At 42.7% G+C, this 17,877-nt stretch overlaps 1 protein-coding gene across 2 annotated transcripts in view; it reads left to right on the forward strand.

Moving 5' to 3' along the window:
* fibcd1b (fibrinogen C domain containing 1b) overlaps positions 1-17,877 on the forward strand; it is a 143,679-nt gene that overhangs the window by 38,517 nt on the left and 87,285 nt on the right. For both annotated transcript variants that reach the window (XM_069673629.1, XM_069673630.1), the window contains 2 exons: positions 2,741-3,220; positions 14,024-14,183. In XM_069673629.1, the coding sequence (XP_069529730.1) occupies positions 2,741-3,220; positions 14,024-14,183 (640 nt within the window). The remainder of the gene's footprint in view (positions 1-2,740; positions 3,221-14,023; positions 14,184-17,877) is intronic.

Below are 17,877 nucleotides of genomic sequence, written 5' to 3' on the forward strand. Positions count from 1 at the left end.
GCGGCAATACTCCCCTGGAGCTCTTTTCTGTGATGATGTATTTGGGCGAGAAAACAGGAAAAAGGGGGAAGGTTCTAACCATTTTTCATGTGCAATATGTGTATGTGATTGCACGTCTGGATTTGGCAGTAAGAGCTATGTGCACATTATGTCTCTGCATGTGCGTGCTCGTGCATATGCGTTATATATATAAGTGGCATTAGTGTACGTTGTGTATTTTGTGTGTGTGTGCAGTGCGCGTCTGTGTGTGTGCGCAGCTTCAAGCCCATTAGGACAAATAGAGCCTTGGGGCAGTTTGCAGTCAGTGCTTCAGAATGTGCCAGCGGTGACCAGAAAACAGTGACCACAGTGACGCAGTAATGCATTTGTTTAATCAATGAAGTCAGTGGAACAAAAAGAGGACTGTTTTATTTTAGGAGTACAAATTAAGAATAATAAAATATGCAAAATATCCTCTGAAAATTATGTTCTTGTCATGATCCGGCGGAGGAAATACACGGTTGTTTTAACTAAACGATGTACATATTAATTACAAAAATACGAATGTAAGTTTAAATACAAAAGTTATGGGGTGTGTTAGTCAGGGTAATGACAGTGCTTGCTGATGGATGCACGAGTGATGTGTGCAAAGTGTTGTATGGAGTGGGAAATAACAATGAACAATTACATGGTGCCTGCAGCATGGAGAGCGACAATGATAGAGAGAACCACACGTGGGGAAGGCCAGGGCTTAAATGCACCACTGGCCAGGTACTCCCAGGTGCACGGAAGCCACGCCTACCTGCATCGCAGAAAAGAAAGAACCAGAAACTGCTGCTGTGTTCAAAATGCGAGCAGTACGTACTGATTTGGCCAAATTGCGGTATGCAAACAAAAGCAAAATGTGCCAAAAATACCCGGATGTCGTACTGATTCGGATAAATTTTACAGTATGCATCGGACCAGTCTACCTCGCCTACTGTATCCCACAATGCAAAGCGCTGGAACGTCACAGCAGCAGTTGAAATGGCGGACAGCAGCAGCACTCAAGCAGAAAAGGGCGCTATAGCTAAAGAAGCGGCGGTTATTGTTTACTTCCGCCTGGCGTAGCATACTGCTAAATGAATTTGAAGAGCTCCTCCATACTACATACTGCCGCCGAACGCAGTATGCAGTATATAGCATGTAGTGTACAGTACGGCAAACACAGCCAAGGAAACACAAAGCAGGTGATATTTCTTGTGCAGTTTGCCTTCTGAGATTTTAACTTCAACTTTTAATGTATTGCCCTCAAGGGGAAATGTGTCTTGCAGCCGGGTACAAATATAAGACACACAGAAACATTAAGGCACACGCACTTGGGTGCAATTAAACATGGGCAACAGGAAAACTAGGGTGTATATAACTGTCATAAAAGCCATCATGTCACAGCTGAAATCTTATATTTTGTAAAGCATGGACTCACTGACATCAAGCAGGGACTCTGCAGTCCCACGGAACATTTAGCTCGCTGGCTGCAGGCCCCATATGTGTCTGCCCATGTGGACTGTGAATGAAGCCAGGGGGGGTCGCAAATGGGACCCATGTGAGAGAACCATCCTCGGGCTCCACATGAACTCCTTTTGTGTGCATTTCCTTGAGCTCATGATCAGACCAAGGAGGCTCTCAAATTGTACCCTTTTTGTGTTAAGAGACCAACACTATGCGGGCAAGTAATTGGGACCTCCTATGGGTCGCATATAAAGTATCCCATGCACACTCATTGTCCTTAGATATCACATTCCGCCCTCTGCAAGGACAACTTATCAAGGAGTTACAACTTTATTTTATCCCCTACCTAAAGGCTGTGGGTAAACACAGCGGATAGGACTATGTCCTGGACAACACAATTGATTTCCTTCACATTAAAGAAACCATAAACCTTCCTCGTAAAGCAGACCATTAGCTGTCTATTAGTGTGCTGCACTGTGCTCGTACAGCCAATTTACATATTAATGAGCCTGTACTCACTCACATTTCCACATACAAACACACACACACACACACCTGCCCACGTATTCCCGCAGAGAGAGCATCCACAAAGAATCAGTGAGAGATGACTCGCTGATTCATTCGGAGGAAGATATGGGGGAGCTAAGTATTGTTAATCATACATAGGTGGGACATACTGCTCTCTTCTTTCCAATGCTGGAGCTCTTGACCTGAGTGGAAAAATGGAGCCCGATCATAAAGGGCCATCATACAGGCCTTTTATAGTCCTGTTAATGGAGACTTTTTTACTGGTAGAGGGGTGTCTTTTTCCTATAAGAGGATCCTGTCCTGTCTTCATTCATATATGCTCGCTGTATGAGCCACTTTGCATTCTCTTCCTGACTGCCGATGTTTCAGCTTTTATGTTTTCCTTCCTGCCTCAGATATGGAAAAATCGAACGCCGCTGCCTCGGCCAGGTGTTTTCACAAAGTGTCTAAAGCTTGCGTCCTCCCTTTACTGCACCACAACTGCCGGGTGTTTGGACAGAAATGTTTTTTAGGGAGAATTTTGCTTTCCTAGAAGACTGACAGTTGAAGGAATCTACATTATGTCGCAACATAAATCATTCACAACTACATTTTCGACAGATGGGAATATAGTTATATCTGTGAGCACTGAGCATCTGGCATTCAAAAAAACATCCCCAGTGATGGATGACAATCATTTCTCTATGAACAAAGCTGTAATTTTTCTCGCTAACTTTTCCTCCCTCCCTTTCTCCTTCCACAGAGGATGAGCTGCAGCTACCTGCTCTGCACCATCCTGCTTTTCGTGGCCGTGCTGCTGGCCGTCACCGTCACCGGCACCATCCTTTTTATGAATCACTACCAGGCACCGCCCATGTCCGACGGCATGCCCCACATCTCCACCAATCAGGATGAAGCGAACGCCCTGGTCACCGTAGAGAGAGGTGACGGCTCTCGCATCAACATCTTCATAGACCCCAACTGTCCCGATTACAACAGTAACTTTTTGCGCCTGGAGGGAGTGCAGACGTCGCTGCTGCACTCGCTAACCGACCACGACTCTGACCTGAAGACAGTGAAAGGTCAGGACCGGGCTCTGCTCGTCAGTCTGGCCGAGGAGGTGGCCAAGCTGTCGGCCCATGCCGGGCAGCTGAAAATGGACTATGAGTCCTTACGGAGGGGGCAGGGCAACCTGGGGCAAGACCTGAACACGCTGCAGACGGAGCAGGGACGCCTCATACAGGTGAGAGACACACAGACAGTATAAGACACTGTAGACATGATGCAGAATTATTGTAAGGTCATGAAGAATACACCACACAGGTCAGATTGGTAATTTAGGCACAATATAAGATAATACTTAAAGGAATAATCAGAAATACATTCTCTTGTATGCAAGAGCCTTGAACAAGCCTATAAAAAAGCATTATTCAGGACAAGAGACCAGAAACTATTTGAACATGTGCAATACATCTAAAGTTCACTACAACTTCATGGGGAGATACGGCGATCGAAGGGTGTCCGCCCTGAGCAGCGGCAAGATAAATCCCCCTTCGAGTCCGGACACTGGTGGTGGAGGTGTTGGCCGATGATGTCATCGTAGGCTGATGAGATGATGAAGCTTGGGATGGCTCCCCATCAAGGCTGGGCCGTGATGGGGAGGTGGAGGGTCACGCATAAGGATGGCATGAATGAACTGGAGCGCAGACTGCGCATGATGAGGCTAACAATGAGGGTGTGTTGCAGACTATTAGATAGGTGATGATTACAGGAAAATAGAGTGAGCATACGTGAACGGAGTGTGAGCTGAACCTTCGTGCAAAATATAGCCTTCTTGACTGAATGTTGAAGCTCTAGTGTAAGTTCAGTTATGAAGGTCTCAATAATCTCGAAGATTTTTATTTAAATAAATGTCTGTTAAGTCACTATCTATCGGCAAATGAGGTAACACAATGGTGGCTGAGCCTATGGCCCACTGATGAAAGCCTTTGCATTTGCAGTATTACGGACTGGGTGTCTGTGACAACTTTCACATAATAAATCACAAGCAGCGCCCAGTTAGTGACGTGTTTTCCACCCAGCAGTGGTTGGTCTGCCAGAGAGGGTAGGCGGAGCTAAGCGGCTGCTTTTCCGGTCTTGTGTTGCGAGTAAGCAGTGATCTACTATGGCTGAACAAACGAAGAAAAGATGGATGACTACAGATACAACTTCAAAAAGAAGTGAAAATCCAAAGAAAAAGAAACAAACTCGACGCTCAGATGAAGGCAAACAGTCTGAAAAGGAAAGCGACCGTCAGCGAGGAAAATCAAGAGTTACAACCGGAGCCAACCGTGGACGTCCGGTTAAATTGGGACGTAAGCAGCAGCAAGTCCTATTTATCGCCAAAGGTGCCGCCAAATTGAACAAAACTTAGAACTTCGAGATTATATCTTTAAGTTTAAATAAATAAAATTAGGAAACCGATTACCTCGGGAAAAGTAAGCAAAAAACTTAACTGTGTCAAGTCAGGTGAAATGGTCCTGTTCAGAATGAACATGTGTTATTTGAGTAAGCTGTACTTTCTTTTTTAAAGATTTGAGCACTTAATGTGTCCAAGTACACTGTAAAACCTGACAATTTAGTTCAACTCAAACCATTTGAAGAAACCTATCTCTTTTATTTATTTTTAAGGTAACTTAAATAATTTCTTTTTCAATGGACATGCACTGTCATGATCGCCATTGCAGCTGCCACCCTTACAAGCATTAAAACAATCAACATTGCCGCAGGCTGCCAGCTACCGCACCGGTATTCCAGCAAATTATTGTTCAGTCGTAACATTTACTTTTTCTCTTCTGAACCGGCAAAAACCGGTCACTCTACATCAGAGCAGCCCTCGGACGGGGTTTACATTTTTTTTTTTTTTTATGCTGTGCCCTTAATGTAGACTAAACAAATTAATGTAACTAACCGTAATCAATTACTTCAACTTAAAAATGAGCATCGCTCAAAACGAATAAGTACCACAATAATCATTTTTCAGTTACTGCTAATTCATTGGGATGAGTTACGTCAGATTTAACTAACTTATTTTATTAAGATAGACTGTTCGATTAAATAACTATTCCATTGTGTCGGCATCAGCGCACCAAAACATCTCAGGAGTGTAAGCTTCATATTCTTACCTCATCTTAAGTAAGAAAATGGGATTCATTCTAGTCCCATAAAGGTGGTATTTAAACGCTTCTATACAGTGAATGTAGTGAATTTGCAGAAACGACGACGTCCTTCTCCTTATTCCTTGAACAGCATAATGTTTTATTCAATGACCAGTCTAATTAAGAATATGTGCGGAAAACCCATTCGCTTTAAATTATGTGGAATGATGGGCGATATTATCTCCCATTGGTGTCCCACCCTGGCACATAGCCATGAGCCTTGGTGGTCACTGTGCTCAGAAAGAAGAATTTAGGATTCCTATGTAAATTTTTTTATGACTGAACATAACCGTGATTGGTAGGCATTCACATAAGATTAACTGTATGCATGGCTACTGAAGTCCTGACTTTAAGTACTGTACTGAGGCGCCTAAGGACTGGATTGCGGAACACCTATCAATATGTATTGATTGTGAAACCACCTTAAGACGCGTGACAGCTCATTGTTCCTGGGGGTTTTCTGTCGGTTGTTCTTACTCAGTCACTTCCTCTCCCTGACTGCACAATCAAAACACCATCACTCAGTAATCCAAAGCCAACTCGACCATGTTAATTTCTCTTAAGACTCAACGCAGCACAGTAACGGCTAGATTAAAGAGCAAATAGCGCTCATGATCCTCTGAGTGTGTAGCGATTGAAGATGAGGTCACAGGGGAAGAAATGCCCATCATGATTAGAGAACTTGCACATTAATTCCATAAGATAACACGATGTTTCCCTAGATTTGTAAGACAGACTCAACATTGGATGCAAACGTAATTAGGCCCCGCTTTGGTTTCGCACTGTCCACATTGATTTATTGACAATGTGTTTCCTAAATGTGCGTGGAAATTCTTCACACTACATGCTCTTTTAATTTTGGCCCATCAGGCTCAGTCTCTCTGTTCTGCAGTAAATAGATTTCATAGCTGCCAGCCACAAAGCTCCAACAACTGAATGCATGCTGCTTCTGCCAATCCTTTCTCGAAGCCAGACCTTTTTAGCTCAGGGTTCAACATTGTTTAGAAATCACTCACTGGATTGGTCTGCTCTGCCTCCGCCGGCTAAGAAACAGTGGGTGCTGATTGGTTGCACACTGGAAGCAGGAAGGAGGCCAGTTCCTTTACTGCTATAAATGTGGTGTTTAGGTGGCATAGTGCAGTGGGCACCAAGGCTAAGTGGAGCGGGTGCTGGCAGTCCAGACACTCCAGGTGATTGATTTCCTCTTTGGAGGCAAGGCATGTGGTGTGCACATCCGCTGTTTCTGCCTGACACCATGGTGTGACTGTGTGATCTATGGGCCACCTGTGGCCAGGACTTCTGATTTATTCGATGACACAGAGCTGACTGTGCCAGTGTTAGTAATGGCTCTGTGTGCACCGCAGCCCCCTGAAGACCAGTTTCGCTCTGCTATATAGAGAGAAACCCTCCCAAATGCCCCAGAGGAGATAAGCAGGGGAATCTGATTGCAGTGGGTTTAGGACCAGTGTGTTTTGATTTTTCACAAAGCGACATTTTCATTTTTCACAGTTACTGCTCGCCGCCTGAAATAGAAAGGCACACCAGTGTACCCAGATTTGCATTAGAATGAATCACACTGATAGGAAACATCAGTAGAAGAAGGGAATATAACAAGTGATGTAATGTGGTGGGCAAGGTTCAGCATGTTTCTAGTGTTTGCTCAAGGACAAAACCCTCGTATAACTGGCAGTATTAGATTTATTTCCGAAAAACTGAATTGAGCAGTATAGATTGAACATTATCAAAATTGGTCTCTTTGGTGTCATCTACAGCGATAAGCAATATTTGCAAGTGTGCTTTCGGACCTGACTTGACTTAATAGAGAACCCAATACTGTAGCCTCTGTGATGTCAGTTAGTTGTCAATCTAACTTGTTGTTTGTTCGGTCATAGTAACCAAGTTTAGAAAACAAATCTATAAGGAAACTTGCAAAACAAGCAGAAACCAGGAAAAACAATCTGCCTCTTCGCGCACAAGTGATTTGTACAACATAATACACCATCTTTCAAAGATAGTTACTTAACAACCATTGATCCAACAAAGATCTTTAACATTATTTCATCAAAGTGGTGATTATTTGCCCAATGTTTCCAGTGTGTCATTCTAAATATAAGTGGTCCGAGAATAGAGCCCTGGGGGACTCCACAAGGCTTGATCTCCTCAGATTCATAAATACCAAAGGCAACAACAGAGACTATGAATTCTACTTGCCAACCTGGTCTGCCACCAGCTTACAAAGCAATAACTCCCCGACGTTAGCCTTGCCTCACTGACATAGATGTGTGTGCTGCTTGCTTTAGTTGTTAAAAGAAGTAACAGAAGTGTGCTGCTCTATTAGCAAAATGGAGTGTGAGCTCAAGATCACTGTTTAAGTAAACTCGAGCATCGAACATCCAAACCACTTCCAGTCCAACATTCTCATTTAACTGTGCAAACCTTCAAATATTATGAAGTGTTCTTATTACAGTCTCCTCAGTAGCTCTCAGTTTGCAGTCTCTCCTGCTCTTTCCCATTGTAGAAAGTGCAAACGGCTGTCGGTAGTCTGAATTACATTAAAAGTTGTTAATATATTTTTTAGCTGACCAGCGGTGACAGCGCTGTGCCTAGGAAATGTGGGCAACCATGTATAATGCCCACCAGCTGGGTCGAGCATGGAGGTGTTATGACCTGCACTCTTGCAGCCCCTCAGCAATCGGAATAAATGGAAAGACTAGATTTCCCATAGCGTAAGTCCAACCGAGATAAAATGTAGTTCACATATTCAACAGACTTGACATTCAGTTTTGCACAATGTCTGAATGCAGAAAGAGTGCAAGGCGGTAAAGGCTGCAAGGAAGAGCGTGACTTACTGATTCCCCTGAACTGCAGGTCACGGTTTAAACTGAATTATGTGCCTGTGGAATATTAATGATTTGGACGAGTGACACCCACAGCCTCCGCTAAGGATCTACATGAACCTCTGCCGCTGTAGAGCGTGGGACCGTATTGCGTCAAGATGTTCTCTCCGGTCGAAACAAAGTCCTTTGAGGACTTGAAAAAGAAGAATTCTCAGAGTGCTTGTTGCAGAAAGTCAGCCTGGGGTGTGATACAAATAACTTCAAACCTCAATAAGAAAGAACAATGATAAAAGTCACATTAAATATGGAAAACTAATTCAATTAGGCAAATGCGTGTATCTTCAAAGGTCCAGCAATTCAAAGGAATAAAGAATATCAATGTTTTTGAGGGTTCAAACAAATGATATGAGAACAGTACAATGCATATGTAAATATAGTGAATGCAGCACTTTTTGGGGGGGGTATAAAGGTGCTTAAAATAGCCTGAACATGTTATCTTGTAATTACAGAAAATAGAATGAAAATAAGCTGTTTGCCTACAACATGAATAAAATCCCTTTTAAGAGTAACTGCAAAGTAAATGGAGGGAATAAATGTTGTTTTCTGTTAAATATAATATTATGTAAATAAATCACATTTTATTTAAAGTGGTACTATATTCATGTTAAAAGCCAATCTGTATAAAAATACAGAGAGTACAGATGATGACATATGGCCATTAAGTGCACGGGAACATTAAAGGGCCATCCCACTGCTTTATTTAATTCATTATGGTTTAATTGCACAGCTGCAACTCAGGACTGCAGGGAACCACACATGGTCAAAATGAAAAGCCTGATCAAAGATCAGAGACTCGCTGGATGATGTGAGTCAGGTATGCTGTGAAAACAATCTGTCCATCACCGGGGTAATCTTTTATTCATTGCTTCTTCGCTTCAGAGGCCTCTTATAGAAAATCTAGCTGTTAAATCAAAAGGATACAGTAGGTTGAAGGGACATTTGTATAATATTTTATACAGCAAGTAAGGTCAAGTAATCTTTGATAGTCAATATAGGTTCATCTACCTCCTTTAGTACTAGAGGAAGCTTAAGCCTGTGAATGGAGAATAAGAAGTCTGGTTGTTTCCTTTCTGGATCCAACAAGTGCACTTTTCTATCATAAAAAACATCCAAATTCTGCTGCAGTTCATTGGCATCAGAAAACAAAACAGAGAAAACAATTAGCCCCCCAGATGCTCCTGAGGATGAGGAGGAGGTGGTGGAGTCAGATGAAGATGTGCTTCTGCATCACAGCTGTCAAGACATGAAAGAAGACGGGGTGTTCTCTAAAACACAGGAGGTGGGAACATGGAGCAGAGAGGTGGCTGGGAGCTACACGGCTGGCAGAGTGCAACACAGTAACAAAGGCTGAGGTTAACAGTCAGGTTGGCGGTACCCTGTAGACATCTTGTCCTGATATTTACTTCATGAATTTATTTTTCCAACTCAGCATCTGTCAGGATTTATCTCTCTCTTCATCACTCCTGTTGGTTGTAGGGCTGCAAGTATTAATTATAGTAATTAGCGATTAATCTGCGGCTTATTTCCTCAATATACTGATTAATCATTTAGTCTAACATAGTGAAAAAACGTTTTTTTAGAGGCAAAGGTCAGATATTAAGTTGTTTTGCTAAAATCTAAATGATTAATTGATTGTGCTTATGTAGCACGTTTTTAGTCTTCAGACCCCTCAAGGCTCTTTTACACTACATGTCAGCATTAACGCTTTCATACACACATTTATACACTAATCTAGTGCCATGCAAGGCAACTGATCTACTAATCATTCACACACATTCTCACACTGTAGTATCTTACCCAGGGATACTTGTTGCAGAAGAAGCTGGAGATCGAACCGCCGACCTTCCGATTGTAAGGAGACCCACTTGACCTCTGAGCCACAGCCGCCCCAACCAAAAGTTGTTTAAGCAAAATTTTGGGTTTAGTATCTTGCCCAAGGATACTTGGTCATGTAGATAGGAGGAGCTGGGTATCAAACCGCCGACCTTCTGATTGTAGTGTGACCCACTCTACCTCTGAGCCACAGGCGTCTCAACCAAAACTTGTTCAAGCAAAAAATTTGGATTTAGTATCTTGCCCAAGGATACTTTGACATGTAGATAGGAGGAGCTGGGTATCAAACCGCTGACCTTCTGATTGTAGGGTGACCCACTATTTCTCGGAGCCAGAGAAACAACCAAACAACCAAAGGTTGTTTAAGCAAAATTTTGGGTTCAGTATCTTGCCCAAGGATATTTCGACATGTAGATAGGAGGCGCTAGGAATCAAACCAACAACCTTCTGATTGTGGGGCGACCCACTCTACCTCTGAGCCTGAGCTGCCCCATCAAAAAGTTGTTCAAGCTAAATTTTGGGTTCAGTATCTTGGCCAAGGATACTTTGACATGTAGATAGCAGGAGCCCGGGGATCGAACTGCTAACCTTCTGATTGTAGGGCAACCCACTCTACCTCTGAGCCACAGGCGGCCCAACCGAAAGTTGTTTAAACAAACTTTGGGTTCAGTATCTTGGCCAGGGTTTCTTCAACATGTAGATAGGAGAAGCTGGGGATCGAATCATCATCCCTCCGATTGTAGGGCGACCCACTCTACCTCTGAGCCACAGGTGCCCTAACCAAAAGTTGTTTAAACAAACTTTGGGTTCGGTATCTTTGCCAAGGACACTTCAACATGTAGCTAGGAGAAGCTGGGGATCGAACTGCCAACCTTCCTATTGTAGGGCGACCCACTCTACCTCTGAGCCACAGGTGCCCTAACCAAAACCTTTTTAAGGAAAAGACCAAAACATTCAATTTATTTTGATGTTAAACAACAAATTCTGACAGAACTTTCAGGAAATTGACTTATTGATTTATTGTTTGTAGTGCCTCTGAAACAAACTGAAAAATTACTACTCCAAATTCTTTTGAACAAGAAATTGCTGCTGCATCCTTTAATCAAATTTTCAGAGTGAAAGCAGAAATTCCGAAGAAAGAAGGTTAAATTAATTTAGCATGTTTACCAGGTAAGGTTCCAGCGAAGTTAGGTGCAGAAGTTTGCAGTTTTTCTCATCACATTTCAAACCACTTGCTTACTTTAACTTTTTAAGTGAAGTTATAGAAAAGTACAAATGCGCTTGAGGGTTGAAATTATTCTCCACTTGTAAGGGCTTCACAAGTGGTCAAGAGGAACGAGAGAGGGCGGCTTCTTGTTGGCTCCTCTCTCCTCTCCTATTAGAGCCTCCAGGCTGCAGTTGGCTGGACAGCCGCTGTCTGTGTGGTGAAGACGTTTTATAAGGCACATGGTGACTGAATGAATGTTTTTCACTTTCTGGTTCCGGTCTTGCAGCTCCTCTCTGCCCTGCAATGTGACTTTACCCCATGAGGAATGTGGTTCTAGCTTAGGGAACATCTGATTAAGGCCAGCAAGTGCACACCTTAATTGTTTTTCTGAAAGTCAGTCCATTTTTTTAAATGCAGTTAACTTTGGGCACATGGGGCGGGACTCAGGCTAGAGTTTGGGGTCGATTTATACCTGATTCGCCCCTTCTGACAATCAGGAGAGGGATCTGGTTTGGGCCCTTGTTCGGTACCGACGTGCAGCCTCATTATCTGGTAATGTGAGGAGTTTAAAGATCCAATCTAACTCCCCCCCAATGGCTCACAGAGTCATTGGGGCCTTCCCGATAATATCAATGTTGATTGCATCAGTATTTTCCAATGGGACAACCATCGCCGATAAAAAAGAGGAAGGCAGACGGAGCTACTAACTTCTTTCATGAGTCTGCACACAAAAGAGCACACAAATTGCCCGTGGTTAAAGCTTGTCTCACACAACACCACTCCTTGCGTCAAGTGCTGTGGTGTGACTGATTTGGTGAGCCAATGGAGAGGCTGTCTAATGGGAGCTAATTACACCATGATCCTAATTGATGTGTCAGTCAAGGCTCGGAATTAAGACTGCAGACGCTCTTCTGCTTTTGTCTCTCCCATCGAACGCGCACAAACAAACTTACTTCAGTGTTTCCTTTAATGAATTACAACGCTGAAAGGCGTGTGAAATTAGCGCACGAGGAATAAAACCCCACTCATTTATTCGATTCTAGATTCTAGAGCATGCATGTGCGTGTGGTTTTCTTTGTACTTGCAGGTTTTCATGTGTTGTTTATGTCCGCGTGTGTGGGTTAAAGCCCCAGTGCCTGTGTAATATGATTGCAGTGCAGCTTGCCGTGCCCCAGAGGTGTGTTGCATACTTATTGAGGCCAGGATATGGCCACCGGGGTTTCTGTCTAATGCAGTTTTACCACCTGAATATAGCTGCACTGCTACCTTTGATAGAAGACTCTGAACCCGGTATATATGACTTTGAACACCGCTGGTCCTCGTGTGTGTGTGTGTGTGTGCGTGCATGTATGTTTGTGGAGGAAGATGAAAGAGCGGGAGCGAGGGAGATTGTCTGAGCGGGAAAATTCGTCATCCCTGCAATCGTGCAGTGTGTGTAAACATATGGGGCCCAACACCTGGCTGTGCATGGGTGTGGGCCATCTATAGGGCATTATGGGAAAACGACCTTTGTGCAATGAACAGGGCTGTGGGTAAGGAAGTGACCACCGCAGATCAGAGAGGTTATTCTGCTCTCTGCCAGTCCGAGCGCACACATTCATCACCAGCCGTCCCACAGGGCTCCTTGTGTTTCACAGCACTCGCCAGGGTGCATTATGGGATAGGGTACCATGTGGTGTCTTTGCTGCACAGGGCGGTCTTTGCCCCCTGTGTGCTTCTAAAGCTCCCCGAAGGACTTATAGAATGTATTTTATAGCCAATTAACCTACATATGTAGTTTAATATCAACTTTCCCAAGACTACCAAAACTTTTCAGATGGTTTCAATTTTCAATATCCACAACTTACATTTTCAAAGTCACATTGCCCTCGCACGGTCACGCAGCCGAGCATACTGTGAAAACTGTCCTTCCCGGTGTGTTCAAGGATGCTCCGACATCTGCCGAAGAGCACTGTATCCACAAGGCATTACCTTGGAATGAAATCCAGCAGACGTTCATTAGCAAAAATGTTCATTGTGAAATAGAACAAGTGGATTTGGTCTGGTAGTGAGTGAGTGGATTTGGTGAAATACTTACAGTTGATCATCAGTGAGAACTCTAAAGGAGAGAATTAGTTTCTTCTTGCAGCTGCATTATTATATAAATGTAATGTCAAAAACTCAAGCTTAATAATTATGTTCTATTTGCTGACACTTAAAATGTTAAGTTAGAAAATTAGAAATAATAGTTAGTGATCACTTAGGGCACTTAGAAACATTGTTTCTCCAGAGGAAGACAAGCCTGAGTTGTTTTAAGGAGTCTTCTTTTTATTGCTATAATGGCATCGATGCAAATGTTGTATGTTCCATCATTACATGTCATATGTGTCAGCTGTTGCCTTGCAATCTTGTTCCATTGCATGTGTGCACTAAATCAAACACAAATTCAATCTAGCAAGAGAATAATGGACTAATAGGTGTGTATAAATACATAACACACACATACACGGACACATACCTTACATTTATCCAATATCTATACCGTTAATTCTGTCAGGGTAGCGGGCTGGAGCCTTGTCACTGAGCGAGAGGCGGGGTACACCCTGGACTGATCGCTAGTCAATCACAGGACAACCAATCACGCACACATTCACGCCTACTGACCATTTAACCACTTAACCACCAGGCCCCTAATACAGATAGACCCTCTACGTCTTAACCAGGATTCAAACTAGGAACCTTCTAACTGTGAGGCGACACTGCGCCATCACATATGAAGAGTATTACATGGAATCTAGTGCCTATCTGGAATGTTGTAAAATCCATACCACATCAGTTATTCTGCCACATAATTACATGTTTGAGTTGAATTGCATGTTTAATAACTGTAATTTTAATGTGTATTCTTCTCTGCCTTTGTGTGTGTGCTGTAGCTGCTGTCAGAGAGCCAGATCAACATGGTGAAGGTGGTGAACTCAGTGAGCGATGCCCTGAACGCCATGCAGAAGGAGAACGTGGGCCTGAAGGCGCGGGTCAAGGCCGACTTGCAGAGGGCGCCGGTCAGAGGGGCCCGTCTCAAGGGCTGCTCCAATGGTAAGAGAAAGGGGGCGGGGCTTCACGTCTGTGTATCTGTCTGCAGATTTGAGCGTCTGATATTGTCTGTATATTTAATTCATACATCAGTGGCTACCTACTATATGTCTGACCTTCTGCCGCCGTGTCGCGTGTGTAAAATGATATTCCAGTGTGGTCCATCCGTCATCCATCTTACCACACGTACCACCAGTATGTTTCCCTGGGCTACATCTCATCCGCATTATCCAGCGGCCTTGCTAGAGATGTGGAATTTTTTTTTTACACTACATGAGGAATGACTCGCACGTCCGCTGGGCTGTGTTGCTGAGAGGCAGAGAACGGCCCGAGGCATCATCCCATTGGAAGGCTTTTAACCAGGCCCAGCATACCCAGTGGCATTCCCCTGCTGGATTACGCCTCGCATAGGTAGCCAAGGAGCACGGAGTGAAGGCTGCTCATGTATAACACACAGCATATAAACATAACAGAGTTAGGGAGAGTTCATGGTTTGAGAGTGTGGTGGATGTTTCATAAATGTGTAAACATGAGGGCAGAGCAGTGTACCATGAGTGCAAAGCAGGAGAAGTAGAAGAAGCTTTTGGTTTAACTTTTGCAGAAAGAAGTTCCTGACATTCATATATCATCCTATTTTACATCCTGTTCTGGCCTGTTATATCAAACTAATTGCAGCACCTGAGCAATTACCTGGCACACCTGCTCTCTATCAGCTCTAGTTCTGTCTGCAACTGGGGCCTCGGGTTTAGCTCTGCGGTCCCATGTACAGAGACTCATTCCTCGACGCATGGGCCCCCGGGTTCGATTCTGACCCTCGACTCTTTGCTGCATGTCACACCCACCCGCTCTATTCACTGTCCTATAAATAAAGGCAAAGGCCAAAAGATTCATCTTTAAACAATTTGGTCTGCAACTGATGCTAGTTTAAAGTAATCTCAAAACTTTCTTTGAACTTTAAGCATTTGTGTTCTACATATCCTATCGTTTCTTCTGTTGTCAGGACTGCTTCTTTCAGGAGCTCTTATTTTGTAGTATTATATTTGTACTACTAAGACAGTTCTAATAGCTTTTTGTTTATTTAAACTAACCTTTATAATTCATATTTGTAGTTGAACCCATTAATGAAGGCTGTTTTCTCAGAATAGAGGCACCAGACTGATTCAATTTCCCATAATTCATTTAATAAATAAGCAGCTGAATCATTGATCGCCACAAATCTTGGCCAAAGAAACCGGACATGTAATATTTATTATATAATAAGAGATAAAATAACATCAGGGAGATACATATTTTTTAATGTCGCTGTGTCGTAAGCGGGGTACACTACAAGATAATTCCCCTCTTCCGAAAATCGTAAGCAAAGTCCCGATTTTTTGATGGTTCTAAAGATGATCCTGCCAGATGTTCCTGAGGTGTGGCGTACATTAAGTGTCTTTTTACGTCCCCCCGATCTGCTCGGAAGGCCGCGGCGGCCGCACTGATTTCAAATCATAAATATTAAACATGTTCAATATTTACGATCCATTATCCTGTTGTGTGGGGGGAACCCCGAGGACAGCCGAGCACGCACTCTGCGGATTGTCACGTGCAATGAAACAATAGCCAACGGGGAAGCGAGCTGACTGAAGAAGGAAGAACAATACTCATTGGCACAACAAATGTCTCCACCACTCCATCCACAGTTTGTTCTTCTTTCTTCCTGACGTTTCATTAAAAAGTCCAAAAACTATCATCGCCCATTCTTTCTGCCAGCCGCCCGCCGTGTTTGTGACCTCTAGTGTCGTTTGACCGCGCGAGAGAGAGTCGGACTCTGGTTGTTTGTGAATGTAATCTGTTAGTGTGTGGTGTGCTATTTTGGCGTAATCGTTGCTTTCCACACACTATAGGAGCAAAACTGTTAAATCTATGATTATATATCGTCATGTGTGGGGTCTCTCACATTTTCAACATCTGTTAAGATTTGAAAAATCTTTTAGTGTGGGTCAGGCATTAGATGAACAACACATAAAGTAGTGTAACTTTCAACAAATGATCTTCATCCAGGATACTAAGGTTCAGTCCTGCATGGAGCTACAGTCTAGAGCGTTTTAATTACATTAGGCCAATTAGAATAATATTTTTTAAGATTTTGAACAAGCGGGAATAACAACTTTCCTCCACCTTTAAAAATGAATTTGCTTTGACAGTTTAGATTGAACTGAAAGTCAAATATTACATGGGATTGATTGTTCCAATTTTTTTTGAATTGATCCAATGTTTTGATTTTTTAACGTCTAAAGTAATAAACAATTCAAAACTCTACAAGTCAGATCAAGACTTGTAAAATGAGACCACCAATACTTTACTACAAGCTACTTTTCAATGTAGGACAGCAAAAAGAGTTTGCTTGGAGCTCTGTCCATGGTGCTGAAAGTTTTGCATTGGGTTAGTCATCTGTTCCGCACGATTTTAGGCCTGAAACCTTCCAGAATTATCTTCCTTTAACCAGATTATCTGAAGCAATCAGTAAACAGTTACTTGAAACACACCAGAATACTGAGTGGCAATTAATTATAAATCAATTGATAGAAAACGTATCCCTTTTATCTTAGCGGAATTGTTATCGCCCAGTGGGATTCTAGCTCAGCGGTGGAATCATTTCTTCAAGCTTCATTTTAATTTGTTTCCTCCTGGCTGTATATAAATGGTAGCAGCGACACAGACAGAAGCAATATTGTTCCCTATTGCTAAGAAAATAGCATAGAATCCCCCCTCTGTATGCACATTGTATGGGGAAAACACAATTAGAAAAACAGCTCACAGTATGATGCAATTAAATGTAAAATCAGTGTTCTGAAAGCTCTACAGAGACGGGATATTGAATTGCGGAGCTTTTATTTTGCATTGTGTTATATATATTATATTTATGTGGCTGGGTTATTATGTTTATTAGGGATGAAATGTCTTGCAAAGTGTCCATAATAAGGGATAATTATGTGTGAGCTTTGTTGTCCTAAATTCCTTCCGGTATATCATAAAGTCAGCATCCACGACAAAGATGATTACATCAGTCCTGTTGTTGCGGATGGGGTACTGCTTTAAAAGGCTGCTCATGGTCTCATTATTTCACACGGAGCCGCCTGGAAACAGGTGTCCAGTTCAGTCGTCTGTCTGTCAGGGATTACAGCTCATTATTTCTCCTGTTTGCCGCAACTTTATAGGGAAAAAAGTTCCATGTGTTTACTCAAACTAATAAAATGTTAGAAAGTTATTTTCTTCTCAGTGAGTTTTCGCTCTTAAGGTTTTGAAACTAAATAAAAATGCACATAAATTATTGAGATAAAAAAACTGTTTTGTCTTTTGGGAGATTCGGGGTTACTGAAATATGCAGACCTTTTCATTAGCGATCGTACAAAGCCGATTCAGTGACAGCAGACTGGACTGTTGGATATTCTACACACAGAAAGCCTGAGTTTACTCGCCTCTCTGACAAATTAGTAAGAATACGGGAGAGCTATAATATCCTTGTTTTCTTTATCTACCATATGATGTCTTTGTGTTGTGTGCAAGTGAGGAAACCAAACAACAACAGTTATAGTTGAAAATGTGCCACTTTAGTATAGAGCTACATGCAAACATATGTGTACTTTCTTGGTTCTGGTCCTTAGTTTTAAGGACGCTTTCACACCTAAAGTCTGTTTGTTTGATCCGCATCAAA

This window comes from Semicossyphus pulcher, unplaced genomic scaffold, assembly GCF_022749685.1.
Source record: "Semicossyphus pulcher isolate SPU_LCO1_2020_fin unplaced genomic scaffold, fSemPul1.0.p SCAF_22, whole genome shotgun sequence".
NCBI lineage: Eukaryota > Metazoa > Chordata > Actinopteri > Labriformes > Labridae > Semicossyphus > Semicossyphus pulcher.